Below are 22,521 nucleotides of genomic sequence, written 5' to 3' on the forward strand. Positions count from 1 at the left end.
AGTCCCTGCAGTGTTCGTCTTTAATATGTAAAAATTCCGAAAGATGTAAAAGCAAGCGAACGCAGCTAACCAACGAATCGATGGCGATCACCAGGTTAAGCGCGCAGCGTGCGGATCAGCAGCCCAAGGACAGATGATCGTTCCCATGACCAGCCTAGATGCCCCTAACAACCAAGCGTCTAGGATAGGAGTCGCTACTATCAGCACCACTGATGAGTCTAGTGGCGACTCTGAGACGAATCGTATCTTTATCCTATCTTACTGATCCCAAAATCGTCGCGTTTTCATAGCGCAGAAAGTGCTAATTTTTATTAAAGTACCAGTGGCCTCTCTTGGGACGTGACAGTTTTATTTTGTATTTTAAATTTATTTCTATGATTAATTCCTCAAACACTTTTTGATTTTATTAAATAAACTTGTAGGAGACGAGTTTCTCTGGTCTTTATTCTACTGCTAGGGCCAATGAACGTATAAACGTAATATGAGGGATACATCTCTGGGCAGTACCGTTAAGTCCATAAAGTAATTGCGAGAATTATTTATGAGGCTGACTTCGGCTGCAAACGTCTTACCTTCCCAATCACGCGATCGGGAATGACACAAAGAGGGTTGGCCTTATACAACGACCGACTCCAACGCGCCGCGTTGTTCTTCCAAAAAATTTCCCAATCAATTTTCGAGCAAGGAAGTTGATCAAATCTTTTCATTCGCAGTGATCAGTGAAAAAGTGTGTAATAACAAGTGACAACCAAAACTTCCACGCTCGGAGAAAACATACCATCAGACACCGTTACAAACAACAAACCTGGACTGCGCACCTACAGGCAATGCATCCACATAGACGGTGGTAGAGAAAAGCCACAGAAGAATAAGCTAAGATTATCACCTCAAGTGTCACATGCCTCTCAGATTCACCTCTTATCGCAACCATGCAGCAAGATGTGGAAAAATATCAACCAACCAAATTTTTGTCAAAATTGAACGTGATATTCATATTCATCACATCAAATCGTATATAATGAAGTATGATATGTGCTGAAATCTTCGGGGAAGGGGCAATTGTATGGGTCAGCCGAATTCTTTATTAGTAATACACAAAATACCCCAATATTCATGATACAATCGGGAAGGAAATAGTTCTATGGAGAAAAATAAATCGTGAAATATCAAGGTGACGCCATTTCGAATTCAAATAATGTGACACAGTGTGTACGTATGAGGTTTTATTTATATCCTTGTTTTTATTTAACTATTGTTAAAGATAGTGCAGCATATTTAGAATTCTAGTTTGTTTAAGATGAATAAGGATAATTATAGCAATGAAAAGAAAAGTACGTAATATTATATGGAAACTAATATGTTTCTATACTTGAAATTGTAAGTAATAATAAAAAATAAAAAGTATTTGGAACTTTGATCTAATTGAAGAATGACAAAATAGCGATATTGTTGCATTGTAGGTAATTTCGGATAATTGTATGCCAATTTGCTTTCACTTTATAAAATTATAAAAACATGTAATAAAATTATTTTCTTTCCCGATTTAAATTGATATTAGTCACAAGAAATGTTATTAGTTAAGTAAATAGCTACTTCAAGCTCGTTTCTATTATAAGATAAATGGAATTATTACAGATTCTGTTGAGTTTTAATCTCCATTGAAAGTCCTCCTTCTTGTAGAAAAAGAGGAAGTACTAAAAAAAGTAACGCAGGGAATTTCAGTAATTGAAGACGGTCTTGGAAGGATTTTTTCTTCAATCGATGCGAAGTTCTCTCTTTGAACAAAATCATCACTACGTTATGTAATATTTCAAACTATATCACAGACTAGGTATTTACCTAGATTACCAACATTCACTTCCGGTATTCTTCCAATTAGCAACATAGCATTACAGTTTAAAATATCATGCTACATTTTGTATCCTTGAATTATTCTCGCAAAATTGATAGGAAACTGGAGAATTAACGTGCAAATGATTAAATTAAATGATTCATTCTAAAATTTCAACATATTTTTACTATGATTGCAATGATTGAATGTTTGCTAAAATCTTTCACAAATTGATGTTTCTTAATTGCCCGTAGATTAAGTCGAAACGTTAAAATTACAGTTCGTTTACAAATGTCATTGATTAGCAGGATTCGCTTCTATTATGTCCGATGCTGTATATTAGATGCAATTAGTACTTTCTTAGATATTTCAGATGTTCTAAGTTACCAATAATTCAAGTGCGCTGCATTTCTTCTATAATATATAATATAATATATAATAATAACATAATATGACATAATAATATTATTGTATTTATTTATCGTAAGAAATTACGCGAAGAACGATTGAGCATAGACAGTGAGTGAACGTACAATTAAATATTCATTAAATACGCATTAAAAGGCGTAAGCAATTGTGAAAATGCTCCATTCGAATTTTTAAACATGTTATTAATCTTACATTGTGAAAAAAGAAAATATAGAGAAGCAAACTTTAAGATTTTGTATGAAGATGGTTTGAGGTTTGCCACTTATAGAACTATAAATATAGGACAAGGAGCGTAAATCTCCAGAGTATTTTGTTTGAAGTATGGATAATTTTTTTAAAGTATTTCGTATACTTTAAATATTAGTAGTATCTCCATATTGCACGTTACCACGAGTCCTTGTTAATACAGACTGCACTGTGATTGCGTCTAGACTACTTCTAAAGTTTCAGATGCTAATGCAATACTTAAAAATTGTTCCTAAAGAAACGAATGCATTGTTGTCCACTGGGTCAATACAGATACATTCTACATACATCATATCATCGAGCACAGATACACAGCATAAGAGAATACGTGTATAAGCAAGCATATATTAGCATTGAAAATCTAGATCATTACAAACAACTTCTCCAGCGCCCAAACGTCTTAAAAATCCGGGGTAGCTAAAGTATTTTTCAAACAATTAATTATACCGGAAAATACTTCAGACAATTGAAAGTTGAATGGTTTCGAGAGGAACATTGATTCAATTTTAATGTTAATGCACGGAAGGCGTTTGAAAGTCATGTTTGCTTTTTTAAGGGAAATCATATATTTTTTGATACATTAATCGATTCAACTTATCATCATGTAAAAATTGAACCATTTATACCAGTTTCATACCATTCATTCAGGAGATACTTTATTTAAAGTAATTCGGAGTAATACCTGTAAAATCTATCTGTAATAGCATAATAAGGGAAGAGTAATCTATCTGTAATATCTGTAATAAGTAATAAGGGAAGATAGCGGCCTACAGTCCCTCGAGTAGAAGTTTCGAACACCGACTCGTATAAGCCGCAAATAGCTGTGTGCCTAGTGTCGAAGTCTAGCGATCTTCGATGTTAAGCAGAGTGCGGAACAACCGCCTATGATGGGTCGCCAATCGTCCAGTTTAGCGAGTAGTTATAACAACACGCGTCTGGGGCAAGGGATCGCTGCCATCAGCCCCACAACGCACAACAAGCTCTCCTCACCTTACTCATCACATTCCGAACATTCATCTTCCTCCATCCTCGCACCATCAATCCTAATCCTTCCACACTCCTAATCCTTCATTGTGTAATGTTTAATTGTGTAACATTAATTATCTATTATGATTAGAATAAACCAAATATTTATTTCACTATTTTACGACAATTAGTACTAATTGTGCTCAAAGTGATAAGAAAACGTATCTTAACATTTCTATAATCTATTTATAAAAAAAATATTTCCTATTATTTAACGTGAATGTAGTAATATTTAGATATCATTTAAAGGAACAAATTTAATCTTTAAACGCTTTCTATGAATCTATTAGAAAATAATAATTATATCAATTAATGCCCCTCTCGAAATCATTCAATTTTTTCGATATATTGTTTAAATAATATTTTAACTTCTAATGTAAATCTTAAGTGATTTACCCGATATGCATAAAATATGTGTCTTCTTTTATAAATTTTAAATACGAAATTCATGAATATGTGAAGAGAGTTTGATATTTATTTGTATTAATACATATTACAATAGTTCGATATTATATACAATATCTGGAGTGGGAGATATATATAAACGCAATTTCCGTACACTCATGTTCTTAGTAATACAAGAAAAAATAGCACTGAGTTACTTGTTCTTAGATATCTGTAGTATTTGAATCCAAGAAATATTTGCCTAGTAAGTAGCAACTCGAATTTTTTTATCCGAATATCCGAATAAAATAATAAAAATATTTGCTATTAATGGATGCCTCTTCTCGCCCTAATAAATCATTTTATATGTACAATAGAATTTTTTACGTGTTTTTTATAATTTCAAGAAAAATTACTGCAATATGATAAAATGATTTTACTAAAAAAAAAGGAAGAAAAAAAAAGAAATGTAATAAACCGTCTATGGTTGTTGTAAATGTTATAGGCAAAAATTGAAACAAAGAACGTGACTTTTTACATTAAAACGTTTAAAACATTTAAAAGCAGTGACTTCTTACATTAAAACGTTTAAAACATTTAAAAGCAGCGTGAAATATTTATTAATCTCAATAATTAGAAAATTCAATAGTAAAAGAAAACAATCTGGTATTCTTGAATATCAAAATAAACTCAGTATTTTCTTGATCTCCATTTGGGTACATGCAACTTAATATGAGAGAAATGATTATTCAAATTATTAATTATCCGAAAATTCCATTAATCGAATACTTTTTGTTATCGTCATTAGCTTAATATCTTTTTTTTTATTGCTCCATTAGTTTTTGTCCATTGAGGACATTTGGTAAATTGAGTTATTGGTGTTCGGCGGTAACACGTACGTAGATGTTATTTTCAGTAGAAAAGACATCGTCATTGTAGTAGGAGGTCTTTGGGATGCTTTCTTTGCAACCTCCTAGGCATGTTAATGTTGTATAGTTGGAAACTATAATTTATAGTTTTTGCGTTGTCTTATAATTTCTTCTGCGTCTGTTCTAATTTTTAAGTCTGCGAATTTTCGTCATTTCTAACGTACCACGGTGCGTTTGTAATTGTTCTGAGGACTTTTGACTGCATTGCTTCTAGTAAGATTATGTGGCTCTTGGCCGCCATTCCCCACACTTCAATGCCATAGGACCAAATAGGCTTGATGATTGATTTACAGATGAAGATTTTGTTGTCTAGGCTTCGTTTAGAGGATTTGCTAGTATGCCAATGCATACTTTGACTTTTAATTCGAATTTGATCGATGTTTGAGCGTATATAATGTTTCCACGTTAGTTTGAAATCTAGATGTATTCCTAAGTATTTGGGTCCTTTAACTTGCGGTATCCTGGTGTTATTTTGTGTAATCGGGGGAACAGTGCCTTAGTATAAATGTAATGTGTTTATATTTATCGGTATTTACTTTGATCTTCCATGAATTTAACCACTCCTCGATTTCAGCAAGGTGCTGTAATAACTGTGACGCTAGTTTTGGGTCTTGATGAGTGACTGGGATACTCGTGTCGTCTGCAAATGTGTATGTGTCAGTATCTTCCATGGTGGGAATGTTTGCTGTATATATAGTATGTGGCCGGCTTAGATGCTGTAGATATATAAGATTGCAGCCTGACAGTTAACAAAGAATGTGCGATCTTTCAAATATTATTTAATAGGCTGATGGTATGGCTGATAAGGAAAGTTTGTTTTGTTTTTTGTAAGAATCCTTAGTGCCAGACTTTGTCGAACGCTTTTTCTATGTTTAACAGGACGGTGTAATATTCGCTTGAGGGCTGAGGTGATATTATTTGTTAGTCTATGAATTTGCTTGATTGTAGCGTTTATTTCTGAACCAAACTGGTGTGGTGGGATAATATTTTGTTCGGTACTTATTTTTTTCATCTATTTAGAATAATTTTTTCTAAAAGTTTGGGAAAAAAAAATGAGTAATAGCGAAATGGGTCTATAGGAAGCTGGTAAGTTTTGTGGTACGTTTTTACCAGGTTTAAGTAGCTTTTCAGTGGATGAGGAAATACCGGTTCCTCAGTGTTGCATTAAAAATTATTGTGAGCATTCGGCTTTCGGCGGATGTTCTTTAATGATTTTGCCGTTTATTAGGTTGAAACCCGGTGTTTTATTCTTGATGACCGCGATAAGTCTTTTGACTTCCTTTACGGTAGAACTTGGGATGTCTTTGGTTTTAGTGGACGGTTTACTTGAGGCTGCTTTACTTGGATAAGGTTAGTAAATACATATAACTACAGTTGCTTCGATTTGTTTCGAAGTTTTTAAGGGTATGTTACAATTTGTTTTAGCAAGTAGGTACTCACTGGAAAATTCCCAGTTTGTGCTGTTGTTGCATAGTGTCGGTGTTGGTTGAGTGAGTATCGGTTGGTGAAAAATGTAATCAAAACCGACGAGTGATCAGAGGTGAGGTCGAAGCAAAAGTATACTTTGAAATGTGATTTGCTTAGGCCTTTAATTATTGCGAAATCTATAAGGGGATTTATTCTTAGTTGTGGGCCTATAGGTCGGGTCACCAGTTGCTAATGTATCTAGCGATAGTGAGCGTATTGCTATTCTAGTGCTTTGCATCATGGTGAATTTATTTTCGAGCCCCATAGAGTGTATTTGGCATTGTAGTCGCCAGAGGTAATGAATCTGTCGCCTAGTGATTGAAAGAAACTTGAATATTGCTGGACGTTTATTTTAAATTTAGGAGGACAATAAACTGCCACTAGAATGATGTTACTGTATGTTGTGTTGATTGTTATGCTAGCAGTTTGTAGGTAGCAGTTTGGGCTATTGAACCTGGAGATGGTGTTTAACATCGTTCTTAATTATTATGGCTGTACCGTCTTGGGCTTTCCCTAATCGGTATTTTATTATATATAATGTAATAAGGAATTTTAATGTGGTGCTTGCTTGTAACTCGAGCTTCTGCAACGAGTAATACGATTTTGTTGTTATTGAGAAAAATTTTTAGCTCGAAAACTCTTTGTGGGAGTCCGTTGAATCGCGTTCCATGAAACAATTTTTAGTATGATTGTCATTACTTGGTTTGAGTTGCAAACATATTTGTGAGAAGTTCTATCATTATGTTTATTTGTTTTGATAGCTGTGTTAGTAACTTTGTTTGTTCTATTAACATGGTACATACTAATTCAGTATTTTTAATTGATTGGTGCAGCAGTTTTTTTATCTCTATCATTTCTGGTACTGGGTTATTGTGGATTGTGAGAGGATGTACGCTGCTATTGTATATGTGTGTACGAATTGCTTCAGCGTAGGTCTTGCCGTTAGTGTTAGTTTGTTGGTTTGGAATGTTGTCATTATTGTATAGATTTAGAGTGTTTGTAAAGCAGTGGTAGAATTATTTATTACTGTTGGAATACAACGACTCGACCATCCAGCAGTGTAAGCCCATTGAAAATGGTTTTATGAGGGGCAAAGGTTAACATTTGTTTTCTATCCTCTTCTATTCTCTTCAGTTACGGACAGGACCATGCCGAACAGAAGGTTTAGTTCTTTGCTAGTCCTTGTCGCGTGACTACCTCATTTGTATCGCATACACTATTTGATTATTAACATTTCATTAAATAAAGACATTCGTTTCTTTTCCACACAGAAGTTTGTGTTATATTTTCACTACATTTCCTACAATTACAATTCTTGGTCTGAGCGTGGGATACAGCTTTTGTTGTAATTGTTTCCTTACTATGCAGCCTTTATAGTTAACGGGATTATTTCCCTGGTAATTAATGCATTTTACTTTGTCTGTTTTCCCTGTTAATGAGTAGTTGGAGATTAGGTATTTATCGGAACATTTGACACATGCAGGTGTTTTAAAGCAATAATTTTTAGTGTGTCCATAAGCTTGACAACTCATGCATTGCGATATGTCTTTCGTGGAGGTTTGAAAGTAATAAGAGTGCTTAGGAGTTTTTTAACTTTTTAAATTTAATAAAAATTCAATAAAAAGTAGTGGTAGTGGATGTTCTGTATCATATTTTACTATGTTGTTTATTTACATTACTCGGTTTAGGTTTTTTAGTCCATTGATGATTCTATTTGTATATATTGTCTCTAAATGCATCCCTCTAAGTACTTACCTTGTAGCTTCTGTCTTTTTTTAATTGATATGTATAATAGTTGGCTTTCTTAGATTTCAAGGCAAGCACTATTTTGCTGTAGATTTCAGTGATGTTAGCTTGAACCTTAACGTGATTATTGTTTCAGAGTGTATCTATTTGAAGGGTATGAAAAGTCACTATTGGTATCTACATATTTACATTCTATTTACAATTAATGCGAGGATGGAGGAAGGTGAATGTTTGGAATGGAACGGTTGTAGGGTAAGGTGATGGGTAAGGTAAGGTGAGGTAAAGTTGTAGCGTTTCGTCTCATAGTCGCTGCCTAAACTCATCAGTGGTGCTCATGGCAGCGACCCCTTACTTCAGACGCTTGTTATAATTCTACTCGCTAGGCTGGAGGGTCCACCCACCCATCCTAGCGTTCCGCACTCTGATTGCTTAACATCGAAGAATTCGACGCAAGACGCACAGCCACTTGCTGCTTGTATGAGTCGGTGTTCGAAATTTGCACTCGAGGGACTATAGGCCGCTACATATTATTTGCTGTTTCTTCTAGGAGATTTATTAAGGGTTTTCTTAATTTGGGCGTTAATATGAATTGGAGGAGGTTTCGTCTCGGTGAATTTTGATGTGATCTCTTCCAAGGTGTTTTCTGCAGTTGCTGGATTTTCTGCTAGAACATTAAATATATTTGAGATGGGTATATCCGTTAGTCACTTGACCTTGGTGAGTGCAAGATCCGTGTTGGACATCTCGTGTGGATAAATCTTTCGTTTTTTATTGTTGGTTTCCGCCAAACAGCTACTCATTGGTTTGTCGTTGTTGGTTTTTCTGTTAGTTATGGAAAAGCCACTCTTATTTTTAACAATTTTTAACTGTAGGGTGTTGATTTTTTCCATTTGAATTGAATTGCTAAACTTGCCAAATCGTTAAACTTGCTAAACGGCAAGTTTAACGATTTACGTACACTTTCACACACCTGAGTAGGTACAATGACAAGCGTTCGTACACAGTGGTAAATATTCTCTTCGCGTAAACACGCCCTGTCACAACAACTCTAGGCGAAACTGAGAGATGTATTAGATTTGATATGAAATTATTATGATATAAGGGGGCAGGAACGGAGTTCTTTCGGTTTTGTGTTTTTATTGGTTTTCGAAATATTAATAGAAGACTTTCGGTATATAATGTAGTTTTGAATTTTGCTTATACAGAAATGACTAATATTACGGTCAGTGCTGAACAGAATAGTATTTCAAATAAAATGTAAATATACAGGGATTATTTTTCATGTAGCCACCATATTCCTTTGTTTGAAATAATTGTTTGATTTCCTATTGATTAAAATATTATTTGAAATTTATTTGATTTTTACAAGCACATTGAAAATGCATTCCAATTACGTATTTTTCACGATGAAATAATTATGAAATAATTATTTGAAATGAATATTTCTCTTATCATTCATACAACGAAATATTCGAATATTATTTCTGTGAAACTACGTATAATTATTTATTCCTGTATATAAATGAAATTCTGTCTACGAAGTAGCTGTGTATCTTAGTGTCACGTTTATATAGTGAGTAGCAAAATTGAGTCAGTAACAAAAATTTAAAAAAAAAATATTTTTTATCGTTAAATAAAGTATAAATCATGAAAATTAACTTCACTATCTGATTCTTCATAGTTTTTTAGTGTTTACTTTATGAAACTGAAGCTATTTTTTAACTTTATGATAATGTTTTTTCCTGGTTGAAAAAATTAAAACATAGAATCAATTTTGCACCAGAATTTTGTTATAGTCAGATTTACAACCTTTATCATACCTTAATATTTTGTCCATAAGCCATTTGCTTAGATAATAGCTCTAATATTTTGTCTATAAGCCATTTGCTTAGATAATAGCTCTAATATGTTTTTATATGTATTTATAATACTTTCAAACAGTCTTGAGCAGAAATCAGGTGGCATTTGATTCCACTGTTCTGTAACACGAGCATGTAGTTCCACTATTGAGCTAGGAGATTTGTATGCGTCTCTCTTGGAATAATATTTAATATTATTAATTAATATTTGTGTTTTCTTCATAATTTTTTAGTTAATTTACCTTTGAAGTAATATTTGAAATAATCATTGCAAATTTCGGAGCATGAAATATTATTTTAAATAATAGTTTCTAATAAGCTTTAAATAATTATTGTTTTAATTAATAACTCGGGATGAAATATTAATTTTTAAGTTATTTTGCCTTGTTATCAAGGTATGAAGGTCACCTTCAATTTTTCAAATGGAATGGTTAATATTTCATCCCGAATTCAGATAAAGCGTTGAATTCTACATAAAAAAGTATTGCACCAAACAGGATCTAAAATACATAGTTACTGACATGTTAGCAAAAATATTTTTTTACATTTGTATTAGAAAAGACCGTTAATCTCAGTATCTTTGTATTTTAGATCCTGGTGTAATACTCCGAATTCGGGAAGAAACATTAACTATTCCGTTTAAAAAATTGAAGATGACCTTCATATCTTGATAAAAAAGCAAAATAACGTAAAATTGATTACAGTACTATATGTCCCCCTGGAAGCTACGCAACTTATATCTGAACAACAAAACTTTTTTCGTACAACAAATATTTTATGTGCTATTTCATGTCGTCACGTTACGAGACTCACCTTGTATATATTTAAGACGAATCTCTGTACAGGGTGTCAAGAAATGTTTTGTCGTGGCTATCATCCGTGAACTCTACATGCCCAGATCGATGAAGATCTATCAAAAGAAGTTTCCTCAAAAATGTCCTTGCTCGGTTTTTTGAAGGTCAAATTTTTTTATTCTACTCATCGACAAGATAAAATTCTCCAAGGAATCATGGGTTGTTCTCCTGAAAAATGATTACATATATCCAATTATTGTTAAACTCGCCATATATGTAATATGTTTATATTTTGCAATGAAATAGACTCTGCTATTGCATTTACTTAATTTCTTCGTCGAACACTTTTTCCACAAGGCAGCATCATCCTGTTTAGAGACAGCGTAATTATAGCGACAACGAAAGGTCTAATAGCTGAACTCTGTATCATAGTTGAAGATCATTTCAAAGTCGCAGTATAATACACTGCCATAGACTTGAATTCGTCTCGATATCAGCAACAATCTTATGATATGAAAAACATATGGTGCTATTAAAAAAAATTAGGGTGACCTTGACTTTTTTGCATAACATTATTTGAGATTTAAGAACATGATAATATGTAGCCCACTAAATACTAAAAAAAATTTTGTTTGAAACATGTTTTAATTGCACTACCGGAAATGCCTAAAAACTGGTGACAAATCTTAACGCGGACACTGCAGAGGGTGATTCACAAGTACGTCTTTTATACGTACGGCAGATAATACGGCAGGGTGGTGTTGGCTTGTGGAAAAACCGTTGGAACAAATGTTTGACTAAGAAATTAAGTAAATGCAACAGCAGAGGCTATTCCATTGCAAAATATAAACATATTACACATATGGCGAGTTTAATAATTGGATATATGTAGTCATTTTTTCAGGAGAACGACACATGATTCCTTGGAGACATTTTATCTCGTCGTTATGAGTAGAATAAGAGGCAAAAAAATTTGACCTTTAAAAAACTGGTCAAGGTCAATTTTACGGTCGACCTTTTTAACAGATCTTCATCGATCTGGGAATGTAGATTTCACCTATGATAGCCACGACAAAACATTTCTTGACACCCTGTACACTCGAACTTCTCTCGAGCACTGGCTACTTTTGAATATCATGTCGATCTTTCCTTATTGACAATTCCAATATGAATTATTGACATATTTCCATACATTGATTAGAATTTCGAGCTATTAAAAAAGATTGTCATTGATGATGTAATAAATAGTAAATATATTTATTTACATTTATTATTCGGCTCTCGATTGTCGTATTTTGTCAATTGGCCACCATCTATGATTATGATAGTGATAAATTTATACCTTAAATTTTCAAGGTCATGATTTTTACATATTTGAACATACTTTTTTATATGATACAATAAAACAAAGTATATAGTTGAAAATATGCAGTATATATTTATAACAAAGTATATAGTTGAACTTCAATGACCTTGAAAACTTGGAAAAATATGATCCTAGAAAAAAAATACTTTGACCAGTTATTCTTTCAATACTATTCATGATAAGCAAAAAATATTTTATATTATGTAGTATATACAAGCAACTGTGATAAGTCATATCTTTTTTCTGGTTGAAATAAGAAAAGATGTTAGAGAGAAAAATAGAATGGTTCGACGTTGAATCTAGCTGTTAATGATCTTTTTTTTTTTGTAAACAAATGCGGCATTTTGCAGTTGCATTTTTTTTCTAAATAGAAATCTGACTTTTGTTTCAAATATATCGAATATTTACATCATTTTACATAAAAAAAAAAAACTAAAATAGCAATACCATAAAATAATTAGTTTGCGAGATATTTTGAAAAAAATATTTTTATTTAAGGAAATGCTTAAATACTTTTTTATTACATTCTAAACATTTTGTACAACGTTTTCAATCGTTTTCATAATGGCATTGAGTTGACTTTTTGTAATTGCACCAATTGTATATGATTTATCCTTTTACGTCAACTGAAGTAAATGACGCTCGCTCAAATTAAATTTTCTAGAATTTTTTGTATGGGATTTCTTCTAAAGAATGCTCGCATCTATGCCAGTTTAATTATAATACTGATCAAGTGTACGTTGCAATGTAATATTTATAGGAAGAAAATTTAATGAACGAACTTTAGAAAAAAGAAGAATTATTATACAGTTAGTTATATGAAGATATAAATCGTAATGTTAGATTATAGAAATATTAGTGCTCAAATTGATTAGAATGTTTTATTACCATTAAAGTTCAATTTTTGTTCATAGTTGTAACTGTGGACAATACTTGTGAAAAAAAATCGTAAACTTTCGACTCGAAAACTGTGTATCTTCATAATACTGAAAATACGAGAGGTGCACGTATATAGCACTTTTATAATTTACTATGTTACCAATAAATACTAATTAGTAATAATGTTAATAACGATTGACAATAATCGAATGAAAACAAAAAAAATTTTAACTAAAACTCAGAAATTAACATGTTCTTTCCGTTTTGAAAGAAATTCTGTTCTTATATATTCCATATAAAGAAAGAAGTATCTGTTTTTGTTGAATTTTTCTAGAAATAAATGTTCAATGACACCTTTGAATAATGTTTTCATGTAACAAATATTTTAAAATTTATATAATAAAAGTTATTTTTAAATTTCTTTGAGATTTATTGATTGATAAAGTAATTCGTTGATAATAGAATATAACTCTTTACTCAATGACTTCCTTTAAAGAAATGTCTAAAATAACTGTTATTTTAGATCTTTGATTATAATTATTATTGTACACAAATATAAATATTAATAATTTTCAGTTTCAGAAATGTATATTTCAATAAATACTTTTCTCTGTTTTCAGTAGACTTATAGCAGAAGGCGTGTCCTTTTTCAAGTTTTTGACGGCCAACGGAGAGAGAAAAGATATATTCTGAAAATGGATGAATTAGTTTATGCATCAAACACTACAACTAGCTACACGCATCTCTTTAACTTCGAAAAAAATTTCGTTCCTCAGGATGCACAAATGTGGATGGAGGGCCATTTTCCGTATTGTTTTTTGTACTGTGCCCTTTACGCGATCCTAATTTCTGGTGGAAAGCTTTACATGTCAAATAGACCGAAATACGATTTGAGACGAGGGCTTGTAATGTGGAGCGCAAGTCTTGCATTATTTTCCATTACTGCAGTATACAGGACTATGCCGAGTATATTTCATCTAGTGCGACATCGTGGGCTTCACTACAACATATGTGTACCTAAGTAATTTTATTTTCATATCTTTCTTTATCAATTGTCATATTCTCGAATATCATTCATATAGAATCAATTGTAAACAATAAAAACTTTTTATGAATATTGAGTCATGTACAACGAAGTATTCTACGACAAATTAATTTATTCTAGAAGCTAACTCGTTATGTCATTCGTTAGTAGAATATAGAATACATAGAGATATATGTACTTATAAGTCTATATGTATCTATCGTTATAGAATACATAGAGATATATGTACTTATAAGAATATTACTATATAATATGGAAGAACACTAGCGTATCTAAATAATAATTAATTTTATAAAACCTTTATTGCAAGAGTATATATAATGCAATATATGTTATCAGTTTTNTAATAATTACATATACAAAATAAATAAATTATCAAATGGTTAAATTTGACTTAATATTCGTTCTTTATATGACTTCAACTAAATTTAGCTTGTCACTATAGTTTTCGTTCCCTTTGATTTTTCATTGTGTTAAAAAGAACATCTTGATAATTTAAAATAATTTTTAAAAAAAGAGATGCCAAATACTATTTCATATTTAAATCACTATTGCGTACCTATATCTGAAATTTCATAAAAGAATCATATATTTTTATAAGGATATTAATCAAGGCAGATTTCTCAAGAAGAATAAGGAAAATCAAATAATTAAATGATTTAGATCCTTTTCTTTCATTACGTTTCGTTTATTACGTTCGTAAACGTAGAAAAATCCATAAAAGTCCACGATCTGATCATCTTCTTTAAATTATATTTCATTGCAAGTATGCGCCATGAACTTTGAATTTATTAAAATATAATATCCTAATAAAAATATAATAATATTTTTTTCAGCATTAATGAAGATCTCATTCTTGGTTACTGGAGCTATTTATTTGCCCTGTCGAAGCTAGTTGAATTCGGTGATACATTTTTCATTGTGTTACGGAAACAACCGTTGATATTTCTACACTGGTACCATCACATCGTGACTTTTCTTTACTCGTGGCTCTCTTACGTGGAAGATGCAGCGTACGCTAGATTGTTTGCTTTTATAAACGGTTTTATTCACAGTTTTATGTATATTTACTACACCTTCAAAGCAATGGGATATCATCCGCCAAGATGGTTAGCCATGACGATCACTTTAATGCAATTATCACAAATGTTTGTGGGTAGTTTTCTAACTACAACAGCTTACTATTACGTATACATTGCCAAAGTTGAATGCCACGTTACACCGTTGAACATCACTGTTGCTGGGATCATTTTTTAGCTATGTCATTCTCTTTGCTAGATTTTTCGTACAAGCTTATCTGTCTAATAAATCTGCAAAGAACGTCAAAGAGAAGACCGATGCAAATAGCAAGCTGAAAGCTAACTGAAACGAGTACAAAGTTTTACATTGTTTTTTATTTTTCGTTTATAACTCATTTTTTCAAAATAAAACTTTCTAATAAAGCTTTCTTACATAATTTTTGATTAGACAACTAAAGCTTAATCTATTACTCAACTTAACTATACATAAAATGTCTTTGGGAACAAAACGTCGCGTAAATATAAAAATTTGTCTTTTTACATAAGAATACGACGAATCAAGTCGTGATCATTTTTAATAATAGATATTTCCTATTTATAACAAGTATTATATATTGTATAATATATAACTATTCCTCGCAAACAAATGTTGTACATGTGTAAATTTTCCACTTCTTAATGTATGACCAATATTTACATTTATTTCGACATAGTTGGAATGTTTGCTTTTTCTTATGTTGTTTTCTATGTATTGACTTTTCTTATGTATTGTGGTATATATCGTTTAATTACATTATATATTTTTTGTGAACAATGTTTTCGTTCTTCAATTATTAATTATCTTTATCACCGTATTTCCTAAATAAAAATATGTAGAGAGAATAAATAAAGAATAAATAAAAATATATCTTATCTATTTACTTACCTATTTATTTTTTCTTTTTTTATTGCCAATTGATACCCAAACCATTTTATGCTCAGGATGCAACCTGTACTTATAGTTGGTCATATGTTATGATTTCAGTCATCTAAAGTTTACATTCATACTAGGACAAAAATATCCACGAGATACTTATGTAACATTTTTTTATCATGAATAAACGTAGTCGAGGAAAAATGATGGAAATGTTTTTTAATCATTTAATACTGCAGACGCATGCGTGCAGTCTATTGCGACTAATGTTTCTAGACGTGAAAAAAACAAATTTGACTTTGAAATTCAAGATCAAGGTCAATTTTGCGGCAGATTCTTTACATATACATATTTCCATCGAAGGTGTTGAATTCATTGATTATAGTCACGGACAAACTTTTATTTCCACCCTGTACATTATTCTATTGAATACAATATCATCTCCTATTGAATATTTTACTTCCGATATCATGATTTTTTGTAATAATTTGATATTTTCCGGATATTGTGAACATAAAACAAAGCTATTCCTAATTCCTAAACAGAAAGTACGTCCGTAATTCAGATGTTCGATTTCACTTATTCATGAACTCACTTATTCGAATCTGAACTCACTTATTCGAATCTGAACCTGTTACAAGAATAGAGAAAATCAGTGAATTTTTGTTATGTAAACTTCAATTATAAAACTATTTGTATCCCGATAAGTTCATGAGAAACATTGTAATTTATGCAGAAATATAATATAATAGGCAGAAATAAAAAAATATTTTCAAAATCGTGTTTTTGATACAACTTATTTGATTTTGTTTAAATAGAGGTTTAAAGAATAGGTAATGTAATTACAGAATTTAAATTTGATATAATAATTGAGAATTTTTGGGCCATGACAGAGCTCCGCTGTAGCTTCATTTCTGCCTTACTAAGTTAATTGATCTTATTACAGTTAGAAAATTATTATTATTTGATTTTTGATTGAATGATCTTACCTTATTAACCTTTTTTTTATTGGTTCTTTCGCAATTTTAAACAAGGATAGCGCTTGTATGTTTATGCTCATGAATATTGCAATTTTTGCAGTTCTTAGATACTTTAGATGTTCTAAGTTGTGCTGAATATCTTCTATAATATACAATGTAATATATAATAATATAATATGACCTAATAATATTATTGTATTTATTTATTGCAAGAAACTGCGCGAAGCACGATTGAGCCCTGACAATGAGTGAACGTTTACAATCAAATATTCATTAGAAGACGTAAGCAGTTGTAAAAACGCTCCATTCGAATTTCTAAACATGTCATTAATTTTACATTGTGAAAAGAGAAGATATAGAAACGCAAACTTTAAGATTTTATATGAAAATGGCCACTGCGGATTGCCATTTATAGAACTACAAATCTAGGACAAGGAGCGTAAATCTCCAGATTATTTCGCTTGAAATACGGATAATTTTTTTAAAACTATTTTTTATTCCTTAAATATTAGTAGTATCTTCATATTGCACGTTACGAGTCGTTGTTAATACAGACTGCATTATGTTTGCGTCTAGACTACTTCTAAAGCTGACGCTAACGAAAACATTTAATATTGCTCTTAAAGAAACGAATGTATTGCTGTCCACTGTGTTAATGTAGATGCATCCGACGTAAATACGTTACATATTCGAAGCACAAGGCACACGCATACGGCATGGGAGAATGTGTGTATAAGCAAGCATATATAAGCATCGAAAAAAGATCACTACAAAAAATTTCCCTACCTTCAAATTGTCTTAAAAATCCGAGCAAATCCGAGAAAGCCCGAGTCCTAGATCTATATAGAAGAAGTCGCTTAAACCTAGTAGCTAAAATATTTTTCAAACAATTAATTATATCGAAAACACTTAAGACAGTATCGAGAGAGGTATTAAGTGATGCGATTAATATCTTTTAATGTTAATGCATAGAAAGCGTTTTAAGGTCAAATTTGCTTTTCTTGAGCAAAGTCATATATTTTTTAATATATTAATCGATTCAACTTAACATTCGCTATAAAAAAGTATTGAAACATTTATATCGGAGAACCATTAGTTCAGGAGACTATTTAATTAAAATAATTCGAAGTAATTCTCGTAGAGTGTCAAATTTATCTGTAATAGCAAATATTAGTAATAACAGGACACTGTGCAATGTTTAATTGTGTTAACATTAAATATTTATTGTGATTAGAATGAACAAAACATTTATTTCATTATTATATGAAAATTACTACTAAATGTGCTCAAAGTGATAAGTAAACATATCTTAACATTTCTGTAATCTACTTCTAAAAGAATATTTCCTATTATTTAACATCAGTGCGGTCAATATTTAGATATCATTTAAAGAAACAAATTTAATCTTTATACGCTTTCCATGAATCTACATTAGAAAATAATAATTATATCAATTAATGCCCCTCTCAAAATCATTCAATTTTTGTCTCAAAATTTTTTCGATATATTGTTTAAATAATATTTTAACTTCTAACGTGAATCTTAAGTGATTTACTCGAAGATGCATAAAATCTGCTTCTTCTTCTTTAAATTTTAAATATATATGAAATTTATGAATATGTGAAGAGATTTAGTTTAATATTCATTTGTATTAATGCATACTTCAATAGTATTCGATATTACAAAACATCTGAAGTGGGAGATTTATATAACGGCAACTTCCGTACGGTCACGTCCTTAGTTATGTAAGAATGTTTAGTTATATAAGAAAAAGAAGCACCGAATTACTTTCTCAGATATCTGTAATATTTGAATCCAAGGAATATTTGCCCAGTAAGTAGCAACTTGTAGTAGATTCTTTTTATCCGAATATCTGAACAGAATATTTACTCAGCAATGGATGCCTCTTCTCGTATTAAATCATTTAATCGGAGGAATGCAAATATGAAGAATTAGGCACAGAAGCTATTAAAAGAGCAGCAAGGTTTGAGGAGAAGGCAAGAATCAAAAAGGTGAAGCTGGTTTTGGAGTGCATAAAGGAGCTAGAGAGGGAGAGATGGAAGGAACTAGAAAGTAAGTAGGAACGAGAAAGAAGAGAGACCCTGGAGCAGCTAGGCCTTAAGAAGGAGGATATAAGGAGATTGAGAGAGGAGAAAGAAGTACAGAAGGTGATACAAAAGCTAGAAGATTACTTACTGAGGAACAGAAAAGAGGAAAGAGGCAAACGCATAGCAGACTCGAAATATAATGAGGTGTACAATAGAATCAAGACAACGAGAACTCCGATACACTTAACAAGAGAACTAAAGAAGAACAAAAGACACGATCGCCAAATTTAGATGCGGCAATCAATTCAGAGGAAGAATATATTGGAAAGCTGAGGTAGATAAAGCATGCAGACAGTGTGGAGAAGAGAGAGAATAAGAGGCAGAATATGTCATGAGAATACATGGGAAAGTAGGTGAAAACAGACAACTGGAGGACTTTCTGGACAAATATGGAAGAGGAGTGGAGATAATAGAGAAGATCTTGGAAGAAAGGAAAAAGAGTGCAATAACAGAGTTAAACACGTGATAAAAACTGGTACCAAAGAATACGAGCCAAAGTTATAATAAAGAAAGTAAAATGATAGGTTACTGAGAGAACGGAGGAATGAAAGGAAAAAATGGATAATTAGGCAACTAAGTTTAAGACAGGAGGTAGACGTAAGCACAAATAGATATTGATAGATAGTCAGTTATATCTAAGGAGACAGGTAGAGACAAAATCAAACTTAGACAACTAAGACAAAAGACAATTGCTCATTATTATTGACACAAAGTGGTGAAACTTGAAATTAAGAAAAGGATAGGTATAAGTTAAAAAAGAATATAAACGGGAACCATCCTAAGCCGCGAGGCAAGGATTATGTATTATAATAATTATCTAATAATATAATGTTAAATCATTTTATATGTACAATTGTATTCTTTTGTATTTTGTATAATTGTAAGAAAAAATTACTGCAATGTGATAAAATGATTTTACTAAAAAAAAAATGTAATTAATCTAAGTCTATGGTTGTTGAACATGTTATAGGCATAAATTGAAACAATGATTGTAATGAGAATGTGATTTCTTCCATTGAAACATTTAAAACATTTAAAAGCAGTGATGTGAAACACTCATTAATGCCAAAAATTAGAAAATTCAATAGTGAAAGAAAACAATGTGGTATTCTTAAATATCAAAAATAAACTTACTATGTTCTTGATCTTCATTTGGATACATACAATTTAATACGAGAGAAATGGTTATTCAATTATTAATCATCCGAAAATTCTATTAATCGAATACTTTTCTTGTCGTCATTAGCTTCATACCTAGATTGCGAAATTTTATGTAGTATTGTAGCGGCCTATAGTCCTTCGAATACGAGTCTCGAACACAGGCTTGTACAACCCACAAATGGCTGTGCGTTTAACGTCGAAGTCTAGCGATCCTTGATGTTAAGCAGAGTGCGGGACACCGCTAGGATGGGGATGCCCGTCCAGCCATTTATAAATTGTAAATGGCATGTAAATATGTAAATACCATAGCAACTTTTCAAGCCTTTCAGTATAGTAATAATAAAACTATACATATAGTAAAGCTGTATGCAAAAATCATGCAAACAATATGCAAGAAATATTCAGAAAATATAGAAACAATATATTATGCACGACATACACATGAATCTTACAATGTCTTACAATTTTGTTGTCATTGTAAATGAAACTGTATGAAGTTTATGCAATTATGTAATCTATTTTGTTTCTTTTGTCATTTCAAACGTTGTATAGAGTCTGTTTGTAGAATTTGAGGCACTTTTAAAGTACAATTTTCAAAGTAAATACGAACTCTCAACTTTGAGTATTTTTAATGTTTGTACCAAAGTACAGTCAAAAGAGCATTCAGTAATTACTTCCTCTTTTTTTTCGTTAGACAGGCAGCAGTGAGTTTTTACGAATCTTCCTCCGACCAGTGAAAGAATAAAAGATTTTCCAACATGGACATCCAACTGCATCCCATGGATCGTATGCAGGTCACATTGCCTAACTACTCCAATGTGTTGAATTTTGAGAAGAATTTTGTTTATGCGGGATAGTCAAGCGTGGATGTAAGATTACTTTCCAAACCTTTTCTACTATTGTGCCATTTACGTCCCGCTAATTTTTGGAAGACGTCGAACAAACCAAAATTCGAAATAAAAGGCATGCTTGTTTCATGGAACATAGTGATTGCACTATTATTATTATTGGTTTTAGTAGAATATCACCGGAATTGTACCACGTATTAAAGCATCATAGGTTCTACCACAGCATTTGTGGTAGAATGTTACCTAGGTAACTGCACTCCTACATCTAATTCTTTAACATATACTATTTTACTGTGGTACAGAGGTTACCTAGGTAACTGCACTCCTACACCTAATTCTTTAATATATACTATTTTACTACTTTATATTTGACATTTAAAACATTTTATTTTAAAAGTATAAAAATCCGAATAAAAATCAAATTGCGTATAATTGTTCATGATGTTAATTATAAAATAGTCTGTTTGTTAATCGTTCTACATCACAAAAACTTATTTGTTACAATTTTTATAGTACTAGTCATTCTGTAAATTATACTCTGTCTAATAACTTTTCAATTGAAAAGGGACGTAATATGTATTGATTCATTAGATTTGAACTTAAAGGAGTGAAACGTTCGAAAATACATTGATTATATGCGTGATTCTAAACATCAAAACAATGAAAATATTCACGTACAAAGTTAGACCAAAATTTGGACTTATTTTTAAATTATTTTACTTTAATTTAATTTTAGATTAGATTGGTTTATGTCGCCCATTCGCATGAAAAATAACACAACTCGCACATTCAATTTTTTAAAGATAGAATATTAAGAAATTAATGTTCAGTTTGATTGATTTAAGATAGGGATGGTTTTGAAACTAATTTCTAAATTCTTGAAATGCAAATCTGAACTGTGTAAAGTTTTGGAAACCATGAAATTTTCAAAACTCGAAACTCTCGAAATTTGAAGTGCTGATTTTATTTCATAACAGGGATTTCTTGTTTCAAGAACTTGAATCAATACTTTTATAACAATTATTCTTAACTACAATTAAACAAAATACAAACAAAAACATAAAAATATAAAAAAATATTTAATTCAGATTTTTGCTTAACACTAAAACTTCTGACAGCTAAAACATAAATTACCTATTAAGGAAGAAAATAAAGAAAGCTTTATAATGGTGGAATACACAAGTGTTTCTTTATAAATTTTACGAAAAATCACTTAAATCTCTAAAAATACATTGTTTTACATTTACAGAATGTATATTTACAAATATACAAATTGTAAATTAATTATTAGGAGCTTCATATTTTGAAATAAGGCCAAGTGAATTTTTGTGCGATTTTTATAAGTGATGTTAGAACATTTTAGATATTAATAGTTTCTCAAAAATTGAAAATTTAATGTTCAATTATTTATTCGAGTAAATGTAATAGAGCAACACAGCGTAGTCAGTTTAGTCATCGCGTTTATTCTGTGTCATTTCTATCGATACCTAA

At 31.2% G+C, this 22,521-nt stretch overlaps 1 protein-coding gene and 1 long non-coding RNA gene across 2 annotated transcripts; one reads left to right on the forward strand and one right to left on the reverse strand.

Annotated features, from left to right (window-relative positions):
- Window positions 1-4,103: 4,103 nt before the first annotated feature.
- Window positions 4,104-15,621, forward strand: LOC122536422 (elongation of very long chain fatty acids protein 6-like). Its single transcript, XM_043668789.1, has 3 exons — window positions 4,104-4,181; window positions 13,577-13,977; window positions 14,838-15,621. Exons 2-3 carry the CDS (start codon window positions 13,652-13,654, stop codon window positions 15,256-15,258), a joined length of 747 nt encoding a protein of 248 aa, XP_043524724.1. The 5' UTR covers window positions 4,104-4,181; window positions 13,577-13,651; the 3' UTR covers window positions 15,259-15,621.
- Window positions 7,196-21,184, reverse strand: LOC122536444. The gene is made up of 3 exons (XR_006308402.1): window positions 21,117-21,184; window positions 10,652-10,657; window positions 7,196-7,206 (listed from the first exon to the last, which is right to left on the reverse strand). It is a non-coding gene; the product is annotated as an uncharacterized LOC122536444 (long non-coding RNA).
- Between the last annotated feature and the right edge of the window lie 1,337 nt (window positions 21,185-22,521).

Source organism: Frieseomelitta varia, unplaced genomic scaffold (assembly GCF_011392965.1).
Source record: "Frieseomelitta varia isolate USP_RPSP 00005682 unplaced genomic scaffold, Fvar_1.2 scaffold_155, whole genome shotgun sequence".
Lineage (NCBI taxonomy): Eukaryota > Metazoa > Arthropoda > Insecta > Hymenoptera > Apidae > Frieseomelitta > Frieseomelitta varia.

Coding starts and splice junctions, on each gene's coding strand:
- LOC122536422 (XM_043668789.1), top strand. CDS start 13,652: ATGGATGAATTAGTTTATGCATCAAACACTACAACTAGCTACACGCAT. Junction 13,978..14,837: donor TACAACATATGTGTACCTAA/GTAATTTTATTT, acceptor TATTTTTTTCAG/CATTAATGAAGATCTCATTC.